This window comes from Oncorhynchus keta, chromosome 3, assembly GCF_023373465.1.
Source record: "Oncorhynchus keta strain PuntledgeMale-10-30-2019 chromosome 3, Oket_V2, whole genome shotgun sequence".
In the NCBI taxonomy this organism is placed as follows: Eukaryota; Metazoa; Chordata; class Actinopteri; order Salmoniformes; family Salmonidae; genus Oncorhynchus; species Oncorhynchus keta.
In genome coordinates this window covers 20,227,152-20,245,725 of record NC_068423.1, presented here as the reverse complement: position 1 = coordinate 20,245,725, position 18,574 = coordinate 20,227,152, and the positions used below count along the sequence as shown (strand labels likewise).

Below are 18,574 nucleotides of genomic sequence, written 5' to 3'. Positions count from 1 at the left end.
CCAGCGAACTTGCCTTATCATTCTGAAATAACTTTTTATTTTATTAGAAATATAAGCTAGAAATGGGCATGGTTTAATTGTCTTAACAGCCCAGAAAACATCTCAGTTTAGCTTTCTTAATGAACCAGAAAATCAATAGTTCTTTCTGGTTGTTGATCAAATTGATCTGATCCTGCTTTGTAGAAGAACCCTCTGATGAGAGACTGCCAGGTTGTTTATGTTGGCTGCTGAATGCAGGTGTAGCTGGAGCTACTCTAAGGATCCATTCTTCCAGAGCCTGTCTGTCTGTGAGGGGCTTACAGTTTTTTTTGGTTGTTTTTATTGAATCGTCTCACTGACTCTACACTGCAAACATCCTGCCTCGTCTGAACCAAGGGACCCATGTCAACATCGCAGCACATCTTAGTTCCACCTACCGGCTCTCTGTTAACCACTAACCATTAACTGTCCTCGTTTCCGGCCCCCGGTGCGTTCGATCGGGCGACCGTGGACCATGTGAGCATTCAAACCAATTATGTATCCTGGCAGCAGTTTACGGCCTGGCTCATCTTCTGGAGAGGGATTTCTGTAAATGGGATCAGACTGCTTACAGGGAATTATCATGACGCACCTCTCCTCTGGCTGGAATCTGGAGGATCTTCCTCAATCCTCCTCCAGACAGTGAAAGGGACATCACAATTAGCCTCACCTGTTGATTTTGACATTTTTGGAAGGAAAGTTTGGGACAGAGGCAAAGGGGAAAAGTGTGACCCTGTGTTCTGTCATCCGTCTGGGTGAGTTTGGTGAGTTTTTTATTTAGGGTCCTGCCATTATGGGAGAGGAAAGGGCCCTGAAGTAATAACAGCACTCCTCTTTCCTTACCTTTCCTTCTCTCTGGGATGGATTACAGATATTTGGCTGAGCTGACACTCCTGCCCTGCTGAAACTCTGCTGCCTGGGACATCCAAAAGAAGGACCAAACCTTCAGACATTAGAGCTATATCTCATCTCAGTAGTGTATTTTAATTTTAGGAATCTCCCTAAATTGCCACCATGGCACTAATGAAGGTGAAGTTTGACCTGAAGAAGCGGGTGAAACTGGCCCAGTTCGTATGGCTGATGTACTGGTTCTCAGTGATGGCAGGCGTGCTGGTCTTCAGCATGGGGCTGTTCTTTAAGATCGAGCTGCGTAAGCGCTCAGAGATGATGGACAACAGCGAGAGCCATTTCGTTCCTAACCTACTAATCGGCGTGGGGCTGCTGGCCTGTGGGATCAATGCCATGGGAGGCAAGATCTGCTATGACTCCCTGGATCCCAGCAAGTTCTCCAGGTGGAAGCCTATGCTCAAACCCTTCCTCGTCTCCTGTGTGGTTTTCAATTGTCTCCTGGTGCTGACGGCTCTGCTCTGCTTCCTTATGAGGATCCCTCTCCAGTTCACGCTGGCCGAGGGCCTGAAGAACGCCCTGAAGTTCTACAAGGACACAGACACGCCGGGACGCTGCTACATGAAGAGAACCCTGGACCAGATGCAGATGGAGTTCCGTTGCTGCGGCAACAACAACTTCAGGGACTGGTTCGAGATCCAGTGGGTCAGCAATCGCTACCTGGACTTCAGTGCCAAGGAAGTAAAAGAGTGAGTCATGATATTAGCAACAGATCTAGGATCAGTTCTAAAGATCCCTAACCATTAGGAGGTTATAATGCAAAACTGACCTTAGATCAGTGTTAAACATAGTGATGTACATTTTATTTTAAATAAGATGACTCTATAATAGGCCCACACCAACAAATGGTATGAATGGAGATTGTAGAGTTAGTTTATGGGGGAGGGGTGGTGTCCACTGTTGTTAAAGGGTGTTCAGTATAAAGGGATTGTAGGTGCAAGGAGGGGGGGGCTAAGTAATATCAAAGGGCCACTTTTTGTTATAAGGTTAAGGAGGGATTATAGGGTTAGAGGTGGTGATGGTGGTGTGTGCATGTGGGTTTGTTTAAAGGATTACTGAACAGTGTCTGGCTTAGTGTCTGGTGGGGGAAGGAGATTCAGTCTGTGAGAGTTGAAGGGGAATGATTCCGGGGTCTGTTTTGCAGTGTGTCTGGTGTGTATGGATTCAGGTGTTACAAGTTTTGGTTTTCAGTGTAAGTGATATCAAGTGTGTAGTTGTGGTTGTCTAAAGAGGAAGTAAGTGGTATAAGGCGTACATGCACCCGTGTGTGTGTGTGTGTGTGTGTGTGTGTGTGTGTGTGTGTGTGTGTGTGTGTGTGTGTGTGTGTGTGTGTGTGTGTGTGTGTGTGTGTGTGTGTGTGTGTGTGTGTGTGTGTGTGTGTGTGTGTGTGTGTGTGTGTGTGTGTGTGTGTGTGTGTTGTGAGCCTGTGAGTTCTTAGTGGCTCCAACCCTACTTTAATACAACTCATTCAGAAAATCGGACCTGTCTAGAGTGTCAGCGTTATCAAGCATTTTCAGTATTCCCAACAGAGTGTTATTCTATGTCCTTGTTGTTGGGAATGACTGGAAATTATTCATATCCCTGTCACTCTCTCATCTCTGATCCCATCAGACTACTCTTTGCATGACTCTAATTTAGAACTGCCCTACAACTGTCAATCACAGTTGAAACCCTACCGCCAGACCACCCAAAGGCCAAATGCACGCTCCCTGCTACAGAATCAGAGAGATTACTGCTGTCACGGTCAGTCCAGTCAGTCTCACCTTATGGGGATCATCCACATCTACTCAGACGATCAACAAACTGCTTGGTTGGTTACCTGTCAACTATAACTATGTTGACAAGCCACAACTAGGTTAACTAGCTACTACTGTATATCCAGCCATCGATTAGTTAGTATGCAGACTAATTCCATTTAGACAATTCATCATCATTCGAAGTAATGGCTCAACCAACAATTTATGAATTGAATTTCAATACATCCTCTGAAATGCCTTCTCAGTGTAGTGGAGGAAAGTCATTCTGAGAGAGATCCTTTGTAAGTGGTGTGCATCATTATCCTCCATAATCCTTTGTTGTAATTTCTGAGTCCGTGGCAGATAGATGTCTTACCAATGAGGAAGTGTGTTCAATGAGAGTTGCTGAATGTTTTTCTCATCTTCAGTGTGCTCATCTGTTTGTGTTGGAGACTGAGATGTAATGAAAGTATCATAGTTCCTTCCCAATGTAAGCAGAGTTCATTCTTCATTCTCCTTTGGCTCATGCACCTTTTTTTGGAAAGCAAGTGACAGTATTCGTTTGCACTGTTTCTTTGCAAATCCAATGTGAGGAGAGGGGCAAACGGGGTTAATCCCATTCAAACAGCATGTGACTGATAGAGCTTCGTGATCCTCTCTTTACCAGGTACAATGTGGACAGATTTCAGCTCTGTCAGAAACAATGCAAGCACTGCAAACCCTTTGTCATGGAAAGAGCACGTAAAAGCAGTGTTAGGTTGTGTCAGGGTTGTGTCAGGGTTGTGTCAGGTCTTTCAGCCTAATACTACCTTTCTAAATACTGGTAGTTCACTAGGACTTCATCACACTTACAATACGTTATGATGGATGGATTGGGTAGGGCTTTTTATATATTACCCTGACCATGAAATCTGCCCTTTGCCCTCTGACCCCCAGTCATTTAAGCACTAATGAGTATGGGAAGTACTTGATGGAGGCTACCTTTTCACTCCCCTAACCCCATAAGACCTTGACCCTAACACACAATACACTGACCCTAAGCCATAAAACCTTAACCTCTGCTCTTTGCCCTTTCACCCCCCCAGTCGTATCGGCAGCAACGTGGATGGGAAGTACCTGATGGATGCTGTTCCATTCAGCTGCTGTAACCCCGGCTCCCCTCGGCCCTGCATCCAGTACCAGGTGACCAACAACACGGCCCACTACTCCTACGACCACCACACTGAGGACCTGAACATCTGGAAACGGGGCTGCCGCGACGCTCTGATTTCCTACTACGGAGGCATGATGAACAGCATAGGAGCCCTGGTGCTGCTGGTCACTATTCTGGAGGTAAGAAAAGATAGTCTGTAGAGCATCTACAGATGGACAATCCAAATAAAGTTTTACCAAATACTCCCTTTCACTCGCTTGTTAAAAGGCATGGGGTGTTTTTGTGATGAAGTTTTAACTGAGAGTTGACAAAGATGCCCCAGATGCCTGGTTAGATCCAGAATTCCTGGCATGGTGTCCTCCTGTACTCTCAATGTACATTTCCACACCTCCCTCACCTCCTCCACCACTTCCACCTCCCTCCATCTCAACCACCACCTACCACCTCCCTCCACTTCCCTCATCCCCCCCCCCCACCTCCACCCACTTTCCTCCCCTCCCAACACCTCCCCCCCACAAACTCCACCAGCTCCCTACACCTCCACCTCCACCTCCTCCTTCCACCACCCCCCTCCACCTCCACCTCCTCCACCCCAACCCTTCCTCATGCCTTAGTCATGATACCTGCTTCTACGAGTCCTGCTCTCTGCTGTAGGGACGCCATCATCTGCCAGGTTTACAGAGGTACACACAGACACACACCTGCCAGGTTTACAGAGGTACACACAGACACACACCTGCCAGGTTTACAGAGGTACACACAGACACACACCTGCCAGGTTTACAGAGGTACACACAGACACACACCTGCCAGGTTTACAACGGTACACACAGACACACACCTGCCAGGTTTACAGAGGTACACACAGACACACACCTGCCAGGTTTACAGAGGTACACACAGACACACCTGCCAGGTTTACAGAGGTACACACAGACACACACCTGCCAGGTTTACAGAGGTACACACAGACACACACCTGCCAGGTTTACAGAGGTACACACAGATACACACCTGCCAGGTTTACAGAGGTACACACAGACACACACCTGCCAGGTTTACAGAGGTACACACAGACACACACCTGCCAGGTTTACAGAGGTACACACAGATACACACCTGCCAGGTTTACAATGATAAGTGTAACGGATGTGAAATGGCTAGCTAGTTAGCGGTGGTGCGCGCTAATAGTGTTTCAATCGGTGACGTCACTTGCTCTGAGACCTTGAAGTAGTGGTTCCCCTTGGTTACCCTCTGCAAGGGCCGCGGCTTTTGTGGAGCGATGGGTAACGATGCTTCGTGGGTGTCAGTTGTTGATGTGTGCAGAGGGTCTCTGGTTCGAGCGAGGGGACGGACTAAAGTTATACTGTTACATAAACTAAGACACACACCTGCCAGGTTTACAATGGTAAACATAGACACACACCTGCCAGGTTTACAATGGTAAACACAGACACACACCTGCCAGGTTTACAATGGTAAACATAGACACACACCTGCCAGGTTTACAATGGTAAACATAGACACACACCTCCCAGGTTTACAATGGTAAACATAGACACACACCTGCCAGGATTACAATGGTAAACACAGACACACACCTGCCAGGTTTACAATGGTAAACACAGACACACACGTGTCACACGCAGGCTTACAGTGGTAGTGCACATGGCTGGTAACTCTTTAGTGGTCTTCTTGTGGGCCGTATGGATGCAGGCTTTCACTCCAACCAAACCAATAAAATACCTGAACTTGATTCAGCTTTGGTTTCAATTCTCCTCATTAGGAAGTGCAACTGAGAGCGAGATTTGGGTCTTGGAGGCTTTGATGTGGGTGTCTGGGGTGTGTGTTCGAACATGGGAAGCGTTTGTACTTTCACTCGGCCAAAACCGTGCACAGTCACTCACTCACCTTTCCAGATAACTTGAAACAATCTGACCAGAGGGGTATACTATGATTAAGCTAGATCTACTTATAATTTTCTAATGCTATAGCCAGCTTCGTTAGCTTCACAGTCCAGCTCATGCTTCATTCGTACTCCGATGTGGATATTGCTTGTCCGCCGGCCGCTAACTCTAGCAGGCTTATTGTCGTATGTGGCTAGTCGAACACCGAAATCTTCATTGAGACAATGCTGAAACACCAATGTAATGGCGAGTCAGTGCCACATTTTCAATTGTGCCTAAATCAAATTGAAAGGAAAGTTATCTTGCATATTTAGCAGGCAATGGCGTGAAATAGGCTTGTTGAAGTGACGTCTTTATTGATCGTTAATGCCATCTTTGACATGCTTGTCAATGCGCAAGCACTTTTTTCCCAACACCTATCAATAAAAGCAAACGTTTCTGTGCAAAGTTTAAAATGCATTCTGTCATTACTAAATGTGTAATGTGATAGGTATTTTAATGTAACTTTTTTTGAACAAACATTTTTTTATGAATAAAATATTGAATCAGTCATGTACCTCAAATGAAAGGGATGATGCAATCTTTGCGAGAGGGAGGGAATCTAATTTCATTGGTCCTCAACTCGCAGCTCAGACACTTCATTCAGGATATACAGTGCCTTGCGAAAGTATTCGGCCCCCTTGAACTTTGCGACCTTTTGCCACATTTCAGGCTTCAAACATAGCAAAAGGTGGCGCTACAAAGTATTAACTTAAGGGGGCTGAATAATTTTGCACGCCCAATCTTTCAGTTTTTGATTTGTTAAAAAAGTTTTAAATATCCAATAAATGTCGTTCCACTTCATGATTGTGTCCCACTTGTTGTTTATTCTTCACAAAAAAATACAGTTTTATATCTTTATGTTTGAAGCCTGAAATGTGGCAAAAGGTCACAAAGTTCAAGGGGGCCGAATACTTTCGCACGGCACTGTATTTGAGCAGGTTAGTTCTGAATGATTTGTAGCCACAGGAATTTACCGGCCTGAAAGGTGAGAAACTTTAGAGGTACCAGTTATCCCGAGTTGAACTCAGAGTTGACCAAAGTTACCTCCCTAACTCCTCAAACTATGTATAGGCCTCAGGTCTGGAATTGTCAAAGTTAGTTTGACGTTGGATAGCCTATCTCTGGGGCTAGTTAGGGACGTCAAATAATTACACTATGTAAATGGGATAATATTTTCATGTTGCACATCTTCGAGATGTTTCGTTAAATGCTTTCAATATTTGTATATGCATTTCTACAATTTATATTTGGTTTGAGGTTTTTAAGTCATTGAAATTTGGAGCTATTGACATTTAAAGTATTGTCCCATGTACATTGTGTAATTTACTGATGGTTCCTAACGAGTCTCATATGGATATCAAATATCAAACATATCAAATTGACCATGGTCATTAGGATAGGGCCATCTGCAGATGCAATCTGAATTGATCAATACTTGGGTGCTTCCAGCTGTAGGCAGGGTTGAAATGAATCCAACCCAAGGAAAGCTGTTACGGTACCCTTCATTCTGTGACATACCATTTTTTCCTAATTATCTTGCAAATCTCAGTTTTGGACAAGACTGACTCAATGACCAAATTGACGCTATTACACTTTGTTGTAGTCAATTTTGACACAAGAATAAATGTTTCTGACTAATATAGATGCCACATAAACCGTTTTCTACCAGATAAGTTGTTTATTGCCTTCAGTAGCTCCCTTAACTTGTCCTGAAAACCTGGACTTGGACTCAATCTGCTGAAGCTTATCAGGGATAAAAACAACCCGAGAGATCTCCTACCTGGAATAGCCATGGTTACGCAACTGTCTACATGGTAATACCTTACCTATAGCTTTGTCAGAGGGGTCATACTAGAAAGGATCCAGCTTTTGTCAAATTAACATCATATTTGACATTTCGTACTAGTTTTGAAGAATTAATGTAGCAGGTTAGGGGAATGTTAAAGTTTGGAAAAGGCTTAGCTTAAGTGTAAAAAAAATGTATTAATCTACTTTTGACAAAAGCTGGAGCAATTGAATTTGAAAATTGCTGGTGGGGCCTCCCGGGTGGCGTGGTGGTTAAGGGCGCTGTACTGCAGCGCTAGCTGTGCCACCAGAGACTCTGGGTTCGAGCCCAGGCTCTGTCGTAACCGGCCGCGACCGGGAGGGCCGTGGGGTGATGCACAGGGAGGGCTTGGCCGGTAGGGATATCCTTGTCTCATCACGCACCAGTGACTCCTGTGGTGGGCCAGGTGCAGTGCACCAAGGTGCACAATGTTTCCTCCGACACATTGGTGCGGCTGGCTTCCGGGTTGGATGCGCGCTGTCTTAAGAAGCAGGGCGGCTTGGTTGGGTTGTGTATTGGAGGACGCATGACATTCAACCTTCGTCTTTCCCGAGCCCGTACCGGAGTTGCAGCGATGAGACAAGATAGTAGCTACTAACAATTGGATACCACGAAATTGGGGAGAAAAAGGGGTAAAATTCCACAATTTTTTTTTTTTTTTTAAATCCTGGTGTTTGTGATGCCTGCCGTTTGGTGCGACGCAGACCAGGTGGGGAGCGTGGTGAAACAGAGGAGTCATCGCAGTCCTTTTGAGTCAAAGTCTCTACTTAACAAAGTCGTGTTGGGGTGGCAGGTAGCCTAGTGGTTAGAGCGTTGGGCCAGTAATTGAAAGGTTGCTGGATCGAATCCCTGAGCTGACAATGTAAAAATCTGTCGTTAAGCCCCTGAACAAAGCAGTTGTTGTAAGCTGAGACAGTGAAGAAAGTAGAGGAGGATGGGTCAATGGTGAGGGACCCTGAGAGGATCCCAGTGAGTAATAGATTTGTGTCAGAGGGATTTTTGAGTGTCTTCGGTAGTCTGTCATTGTAAATAATAATTGGTTCTTTACTGACTTGCCTATTTAAATAAATGCTTTTTTTTTATCTTGGCAGCTTTTGTGCCAAACCCATTGCACTGTTTCATGTGCAACTTTTATGTTCATGTCGCAGCCGTGTGTAGGGGGGAGATTCCAAGATGTGGGAAGTGTGCAGGAGGGCATGGGACAGAGGATTGTGTCATTTTGGTGGATAAAGTTGCGTGTGTCAACTGTAAAGGTGCCTATGTTGTTGGGTACGGAAGTGTTCGGTGCGAGAGAGGCAGGTTGAAGTGGCCTGAGTCAGAGTAGTGCAGAAGCTGTCGTATGCTGAGGCAGTGAAGAAAGTAGAGGAGGATGGGTCAATGGAGTAATAGATTTGTTTCAGAGGGTGTTTTGAGCTTCATTAAGGCTGGCTTCTTAGCGTTCATAGAAATGCTTATCAACTGTACCGCAGAGATGGAACGTAAAATCACAGAAAATAGATGTTGTGGTGGCAGCAGCAGAGAACTATTTGGGCATACGAGATTTGACTTCAGAAGAGTTACAGGGTGTTGAGTGGTGGTGTCCCGTCCTCCCAGGCCGTTGGCATGGTGCAGGAGCAGATAGTGTCAAAGTAGTGAAATGGGGTATGTCTTTTATTCGGTTCTGTAGGGCTACACAGATGCTACTACATTAGCCTATGCCCGTGAGGCAAACTTATGATTGCTGGTGCCTGTTGTTGCTTACGCTGTCAGTGTGAATCTCTGTTTTTAGCTAACTCTTTGTTTCAGACGGGTTTGATGTGTTGACTTGGAACATAAGCAAAGCTATATTTCAGTTGCTGAATGCTGATTGGTGTCTTCTGTTAGACATGTCATCCTGCACTAACAGCTATAGCTATCTCTCTCAGCCCCTGTAGGTTGGTTAATGTGGGGTTAGGTTAAGTTATGGGTTTTCACTTCCAGTACATGAGCAAGTCGCTGAAGCTAGTGTTTACCTCAGGCCTGGTGTAGCTCTTCACCCAGGCTAGCTGTAAGTCTTAGCCCAGGCTAGATGTAACTAATATGTCTATCTCTATCCCCTGTAGGTTATTGTGATGATCGGCCTCCAGTACGTGAATACCTCCCTGTCTAACCTGGCCAACCCAGAGGACCCAGAGTGTGAGAGCGAAGGCTGGATCCTGGAGAAGACAGTGAAGGAGACGTTTACTGACATCATGGACAAGATGAAAGCCATGAGTAAAGGCAATGCAGTGGACGAGGCCGGAGTGGATGGTGTTGCCACGGGCAGCTGAACAAGACACGTTGACACAAACTGAGACCATTCCCACCGAAGGGAAGAAAGGCAGATTGAACAAATACTCCTTTGTATTTATTACACAAAATACACACATAATACACACATACATGCCCGACACACACAATACTGTCCATCTGAAGGGAAAACTGAAATGGATACGATATGTTACGATATGTTGAATGTACGAATGCATGAATGTATGTATAAGTCACATTATAACCAATTTCCATTATGCCCTCCCCCACTCCAATACACACAGACTAACACACAATACACACTTTTTCTAACACTCATACCTTTTCCACACACACACACACACACACACACACACACACACACACACACACACACACACACACACACACACACACACACACACACACACACACACACACACACACACACACACACACACACACACACACACACACACACACACACACACACACACACACGCGCACACACACACACACACACACACACTCTCCTCTCCCCAGCTTTGCTACTCTGCTTCTTACATTCTGTATAATTCTGCTCTGTTTCATATTTTATTTTTAGCCCATTTTCTATAAAACGAGGGAAAAACGAAACACTACCCAGTGTCATGAAAATGCATAATGTTCAGATGTTTTGCATTGCACTGTGAAAATGCATTTTTAAGAGTAAGGTCAGGAAACCAGGTATGTTGTGTTTTATGAATAATGTGGGGCTGGTGGTTGCGATGCAACCCGCTCCCCTTCCCAGAGAGGACGTTAAAGTGGAAAGGTTAAATGTTAATTCATAGCCCAAGGGATATATGTTTTGGATCCACCTGTAGTGCAGTTTTTTCGATTAGATAATTCATAGAAAATTCCAAAGAAAAGGACTGAAACACCCCAGATATCAACGCTTTAAAGTTCTTAATTTCTAACTGTTAATTTGAGAGATGGAGGAGGGCTGGAGACTCCTGGGCTGGAAGAGGTGGATCCATTTCACCCTAACCCGATGTTGTTGAAGTTTGGGGAGGAGGACTGGAGACTCCTGGGCTGGAAGAGGTGGAACTATTTTATGCTAACCGATATTGTTGAAGTTTGGGGTTGAGGGGCTAAAGGAGACGTGGCGGGGGTGAACCAGGGGTGACCCCAAAGTTGAGGACATTTGAGACTGGCAGCTAAACCCCTGGCCTCTGACCCCTGAACTCTGACCCCAGCCGTCTGCTCTGTGAGGTCACTCAGCAGGTCCAATCAGCATTCTCTTATTGGATTATCAAGAGCTACTGTACATACCCACACACTCACAGGCTACTGTTGTCTTTGTAAATAGTCTAGTATTGATACATAACTTTTTTTTAACCGTGTAATTCATTTAAATGATTTTATTTACTGTAAAGAAAATGCTTTGCCATGAGAAATCCTTCTGTTTTTCTTTCTGTATGTTGTGTAGAAGGATGATGAGGCCATTGTGTAAATGAAAATGCTAATAAAGAAGCTAGCCCTGTGAAGTAGAGTTGGACATATTGGTGTTGTGTTGTTTCTACTTAAGACTGATCAAAGATCAAACAGCAATGCCTTCTGGGAACTCAGCGGGGTGCCTCATTTAGCCAATTGGATCAGGGTAATCATCAGATTATCGCATTCACATGGACACAGGACAACCCTGCACATGGAGACTGAAGGACAAGGGTGTATGCGTGTGTGTGTGTGCGTGTGCGTGTTTGTTCTGTGACTTTAAATCTAAACTTCGGATCTCTAACATTCTAGGGGTTTTTAGTTGTTAAGCGACCAAAGGATCCGCCTACGTTACCAAAGGATCCGCCATTAACTACATTACCAAAGGATCCGCCTACGTTACCAAAGGATCCGCCATTAACTACATTACCAAAGGATCCGCCATTAACTACATTACCAAAGGATCCGCCATGAACTACTTTACCAAAGGATCTGCCATTAACTACCATACCAAAGGATCTGCAATTAACTACCTTACCAAAGGATCTGCCATTAACTACATTACCAAAGGATCCGCCATTAACTACATTACCAAAGGATCCGCCATTAACTACATTACCAAAGGATCCGCCATGAACTACTTTACCAAAGGATCTGCCATTAACTACCATACCAAAGGATCTGCAATTAACTACCATACCAAAGGATCTGCCATTAACTACATTACCAAAGGATCCGCCATTAACTACATTACCAAAGGATCCGCCATTAACTACGTTACCAAAGGATCCGCCTACGTTACCAAAGGATCCGCCATTAACTACGTTACCAAAGGATCCGCCATTAACTACGTTACCAAAGGATCTGCCATTAACTACATTACCAAAGGATCTGCCATTAACTACGTTACCAAAGGATCTGCCATTAACGTTACCAAAGGATCTGCCATTAACTACATTACCAAAGGATCTGCCATTAACTACGTTACCAAAGGATCTGCCATTAACTACATTACCAAAGGATCTGCCATTAACTACGTTACCAAAGGATCTGCCATTAACTACGTTACCAAAGGATCTGCCATTAACTACATTACCAAAGGATCTGCCATTAACTACGTTACCAAAGGATCTGCCATTAACTACGTTACCAAAGGATCTGCCATTAACTACATTACCAAAGGATCTGCCATTAACTACATTACCAAAGGATCTGCCATTAACTACATTACCAAAGGATCTGCCATTAACTACATTACCAAAGGATCTGCCATTAACTACGTTACCAAAGGATCTGCCATTAACTACGTTACCAAAGGATCTGCCATTAACTACATTACCAAAGGATCTGCCATTAACTACATTACCAAAGGATCTGCCATTAACTACATTACCAAAGGATCTGCCATTAACTACGTTACCAAAGGATCTGCCATTAACTACATTACCAAAGGATCTGCCATTAACTACGCTACCAAAGGATCCGCCATTAACTACGTTACCAAAGGATCCGCCATTAACTACGTTACCAAAGGATCTGCCATTAACTACATTACCAAAGGATCTGCCATTAACTACGTTACCAAAGGATCTGCCATTAACTACATTACCAAAGGATCTGCCATTAACTACGTTACCAAAGGATCTGCCATTAACTACGTTACCAAAGGATCTGCCATTAACTACGTTACCAAAGGATCTGCCATTAACTACGTTACCAAAGGATCCGCCATTAACTACATTACCAAAGGATCTGCCATTAACTACATTACCAAAGGATCTGCCATTAACTACATTACCAAAGGATCTGCCATTAACTACATTACCAAAGGATCTGCCATTAACTACATTACCAAAGGATCTGCCATTAACTACATTACCAAAGGATCTGCCATTAACTACTTTACCAAAGGATCTGCCATTAACTACATTACCAAAGGATCTGCCATTAACTACATTACCAAAGGATCCGCCTACGTTACCAAAGGATCTGCCATTAACTACATTACCAAAGGATCTGCCATTAACTACATTACCAAAGGATCTGCCATTAACTACGTTACCAAAGGATCTGCCATTAACTACATTACCAAAGGATCTGCCATTAACTACATTACCAAAGGATCCGCCATTAACTACGTTATCAAAGGATCTGCCATTAACTACATTACCAAAGGATCTGCCATTAACTACATTACCAAAGGATCTGCCATTAACTACATTACCAAAGGATCTGCCATTAACTACATTACCAAAGGATCTGCCATTAACTACATTACCAAAGGATCTGCCATTAACTACGTTACCAAAGGATCTGCCATTAACTACGTTACCAAAGGATCTGCCATTAACTACATTACCAAAGGATCTGCCATTAACTATGTTACCAAAGGATCTGCCATTAACTACATTACCAAAGGATCTGCCATTAACTACGTTACCAATTCCAATGTCGTCATTAAAGCACCTTTGAAAGATTTCCTTGATAAATATACTAATTTAATTGTGACATTTGATGTCTAATTGTCTATGACATTATGTGATTGTCTGTGTCCGGTGGTAAACAGTAAATCCTATAATCTATAAACTGAGGAGACAACCAGACAACGCCAGAGCCCAGTCATTCATCTGACCATTCAATGTCCAACAGAGATACAAAAACGTTGTATCTATAGGCGATCCTCACATATTTTGTCAAGTTGCCAACCAGTTCCATGCAACTGCCAGATTCTGTTTCACTTGGGCTGCGTTTACACAGGCAGCCCAATTCTGATCTTTTTTCCACTAATTGGTCTTTGACCAATCACATCAAATCTCTTTCACAGTGAGAAGAAAATATCTGAATTGGGCTGCCTGTCTAAATGCATCCTTGGCTGTAATATTTATAATCAGCATTACATCCCATTGATGGCTGAAATGTTTGAGGTAGTGAGGAGGTATTTGGAAAGGCACAATCCTGTACCACAAATCAAGGTTCTGATTCCAGGTCAAGTCAGAGGGGAGACCTATAGAGAGCAGAACAGCAGTAGGTGTTATTATAGTACTGTAAAGGACCAAGTTGGGGCTTGGGGGGTAGTTAGTGGGTGTGTGGAGTATCTAGCTAGTGTGTGGGGGCTTGAGGGGTAGTTTGCGGGTGTGTGGGGTAGTTAGCTAGTGTGTGGGGGACTGAGAGGCAGTTAGCGGTGTGTGGTGCATATGGCTAGTGAGTGGGTCATGAGGGGTAGTTAGAAGGTGTGTGGGGTAGTTAGCTAGTGCGTGGGGGCCTGAGGGGTAGTTAATGGGTGTGTGGGGTAGCTAACTTGTGAGTTAGGGGCTTGAGGGGTAGTTAGTGGGTGTTTGGAATAGCTAACTAGTGCGTGGGGGCCTGAAGGGTAGTTAGCCAGTGAGTAAGGTCTTGAGGGGTAGTTAGTAGGTGTGGAACAAACTCCCTCACGGGGAAGCTAATCTTGTGAGTTGGGGATAAGTAATCCTTCTCACCCACCCCCTAAAAGCTATGAGGGCTGTTCCACTGTTCAGAATTCACCAATTTGGGTGGATGTAGGGTAGTTGGCTAGTAAGTGGGGGCCAGAGGGATAGTTAGTGGGTGTTTGGTGTAGCTGCAGGCAGTGGTAAAGGGGCCAACTGTAGGTGGTATTTTGGTATTGTGGTTAACAAGCAGGTCTGAGCAGATAAGAGGCCAAAGGAGGCTTTAGATTAGCATTGTTAGACAGCCTTGAGAACAACTATACAGTCCTGGAATTACGTCACTAAGGGGGGGGGGTATGAGCTGAATCAGGGGAAAGCGGTGCCCACTAAGCAAGCATTGTGACGTCCATTACAATACCTTCTGTTTCCCACGGAGAGCGTTAGATTATATCTGTTCTCTTCTACCTTTCCTAGCTGGAAAAGCACCAGGAAGCACAGTGGCTAGTTTCTAGGGAAGCACTCCCTAGAAAGGCCAAAACCTAGGAAGAAACCTAGAGAGGGTGGCCAGTCCTCTCCTGGCTGTGCCGTGTGGAGATTATAACAGAACATGGCCAAGATGTTCAAATGTTCAGAAATGACCAGCATGGTCCAATAATAATAAGGCAGAACAGTTGAAACTGGAGCAGCAGCACGGCCAGGTGGACTGGGGACAGCAAGGAGTCATCATGTCAGGTAGTCCTGAGGCATGGTCCTAGGGCTCAGGTCCTCCGAGAGAGAGAAAGAAAGAGAGAAAGAGAGAATTAGAGAGAGCACACTTAAATTCACACAGGACACCGAATAGGACAGGAGAAGTACTCCAGATATAACAAACTGACACTAGCCCCCCGACACGTAAACTACTGCAGCATAAATACTAGAGGCTGAGACAGGAGGGGTCAGGAGACACTGTGGCCCCATCCCAGGACAACCCCGGACAGGGCCAAACAGGAAGGATATAACCCCACCGACTTTGCCAAAGCACAGCCCCCACACCACTAGAGGGATATCTTCAACCACCAATTTACCATCCTGAGACAAGGCCGAGTATAGCCCACAAAGATCTCCGCCACGGCACAACCCAGACAGGAAGATCACATTAGTGACTCAACCCACTCAAGTGACGCACCCCTCCCAGGCACGATATGAAAGAGCCCCAGTAACCCAGTGACTCAGCCCCTGTAATAGGGTTAGAGGCAGAGAATCCCAGTGGAAAGAGGGGAACCGGCCAGGCAGAGACCGCAAGGGCGGTTCGTTGCTCCAGAGCCTTTCCGTTCACCTTCCCACTCCTGGGCCAGACTACACTCAATCATATGACCCACTGAAGAGATGAGTCTTCAGTAAAGACTTAAAGGTTGAGACCGAGTTTGCGTCTCTTACATGGGTAGGCAGACCATTCCATAAAAATGGAGCTCTATAGGAGAATGCTCTGCCTCCAGCTGTTTGCTTAGAAATTCTAGGGACAATTAGGAGGCCTGCGTCTTGTGACCGTAGCGTACGTGTAGGTATGTACGGCAGGACCAAATCAGAGAGATAGGTAGGAGCAAGCCCATGAAATGCTTTGTAGGTTAGCAGTAAAAACCCTGAAATCAGCCCTTGCCTTGACAGGAAGCCAGTGTAGGGAGGCTAGCACTGGAGTAATATGATCAAATTGTTTGGTTCTAGTCAGGATTCTAGCAGCCGTATTTAGCACTAACTGAAGTTTATTTAGTGCTTTATCTGGGTAGCCGGAAAGTAGAGCATTGCAGTAGTCTAACCTAGAAGTGACAAAAGTATGGATTAATTTTTCTGCATAATTTTTGGACAGAACGTTTCTGATTTTTGCAATGTTACATAGATGGAAAAAAGCTGTCCTTGAAATGGTCTTGATATGTTCTTCAAAAGAGGGATCAGGGTCCAGAGTAACGCCGAGGTCCTTCACAGTTTCATTTGAGACGACTGTACAACCATTAAGATTAATTGTCAGATTAAACAGAAGATCTCTTTGTTTCTTGGGACCTAGAACAAGCATCTCTGTTTTGACCGAGTTTAAAAGTAGAAAGTTTGCAGCCATCCACTTCCTTATGTCTGAAACACATGCTTAAACGAGGGCAATTGTGGGGCTTCACCATGTTTCATTGAAATGTACAGCTGTGTGTCACCAGCATAGCAGTGAAAGTTAACATTATGTTTTGAATGACATCCACAAGAGGTAAAATATATAGTGAAAACAATAGTGGTCCTAAAACGGAATCTTGAGGAACACCGAAATTTACAGTTGATTTGTCAGAGGACAAACCATTCACAGAGACAAACTGATATCTTTTTCCGAATGATAAGATCTAAACCAGGCCAATTCACTGTGAACCATTAAATCCACCGTGGACCATCAGATCCTCCTCTCCACCCTCGCAGGGCTGGGTGTCTCAGGCTCTGCACACTCATGGACTGCATCCTATGTGGCAGGCCGCTCCTACCAGGTGATGCGGAGAGGATCTGTGTCTGCCCCACGCACTCTCACTACTGGTGTCCCCCAGGGGTCAGTTAGGGTAGGCCCTCTCCTCTTCTCTCTATACACCAAGTCATTGGCGCTGTCCACTCGCTCCTGCAGTGACTCGCTCCTCTACAACCCTCAAACTCAACTCTAGACCTCAAAGCCAGTTTCATTGCTTTTCTCCATTGTTCCCCTATATTCAGGGAGAGATTTAGACCTGGGACACCAGGTGGATGCAATTTATTATCAGGTAGAACAGAAAACCAGCAGGCCACCTCTGGTCTCTTGGTCCTTCCACCCCTACGGGAGGGCAGATCCGCTCAGCCCAGTCCAAGCTCTTCTCTGTCCTGGCACACCAATGGTGTAACCAATTTCCCCCTGAAGCTAGGACAGCAGAGTCCCTGGCCATCTTCTGAAAACATCTGAAACCCTACTTCCTTAAAGAGTATCTTAATAATCTCATAGCATTCCCCCTTTCGCACCCCCTCCTCACCACTTTCCCCCTTTATTGAGTAAACATCTATGTGTGGTTGTCCCACCTAGCTATTTTACGATTAATGCACTAACTGTAAACCTTTCTGGATAAGAGCGTCTGCTAAATTACTAAAATGTAAATGAATTCAATTGAAATTGAATGTAAAAACTGTATGTAATATTCCTAAGATTCAGTTTAAAATCATTAAATACTTTTTTGAAATACAATTTTAGGGTTAGGGTAAGGGAAAATGATATCCTAACCTGCTATGAGAAGTCACTTCTGGCCTTAACTGTATCAAAGTGGCATGTTTGCAGGGAGTCCCATTATGATGTAACTCAAAGAAGCTGTCCTCTGCTGCTGTCTACTGGTGCAGATAGGTACTGCTCTGCTCCCTCATCCTGTCATTCTACAGCAGATATCACTATCCCAATGTCTCCTTTGGTATTCCCCTGGACTTTTGTCCTTTGTTTAGTGATGTTATAGTTTGACCTCTAACCCAGAGCTCTGGGGTCAAACACGTAACCATCAAAGACACAGATAAACATTTTCTGAACTATGTTCATCTAGAGAGAGAGAGAGCCCTCTGCTGTGAGTATGTTTTAGTAGCAAGTCAGTGTCTTGTGTCTTAATGAGAGGGGGTATTGTTTGGGCCCTGCCCTGAATACCCATCACACCGTACCAGGCTGATACAACGACATCACCCAATAACAAACACACACACACACACACACACACACACACGCACGCACACACGCACGCACGCACACACACACACACACACACACACACACACACACACACACACACACACACACACACACACACACACACACACACACACACACACACACACGTATACATTTACATTCAGAAGTT

The 18,574-nt window shown here is 44.7% G+C and overlaps 1 protein-coding gene across 1 annotated transcript; it reads left to right on the top strand.

The window, feature by feature from the left end:
- The first annotated feature begins 666 nt into the window (after positions 1 to 666).
- prph2a (peripherin 2a (retinal degeneration, slow)) lies at positions 667 to 11,371 on the top strand. The gene is made up of 3 exons (XM_035753762.2): positions 667 to 1,613; positions 3,746 to 3,992; positions 9,669 to 11,371. The coding sequence occupies exons 1-3, from the start codon at positions 1,033 to 1,035 to the stop codon at positions 9,873 to 9,875; spliced, it is 1,035 nt and encodes a 344-aa protein (XP_035609655.1). The 5' UTR covers positions 667 to 1,032; the 3' UTR covers positions 9,876 to 11,371.
- The last annotated feature ends 7,203 nt before the right edge of the window (positions 11,372 to 18,574 follow it).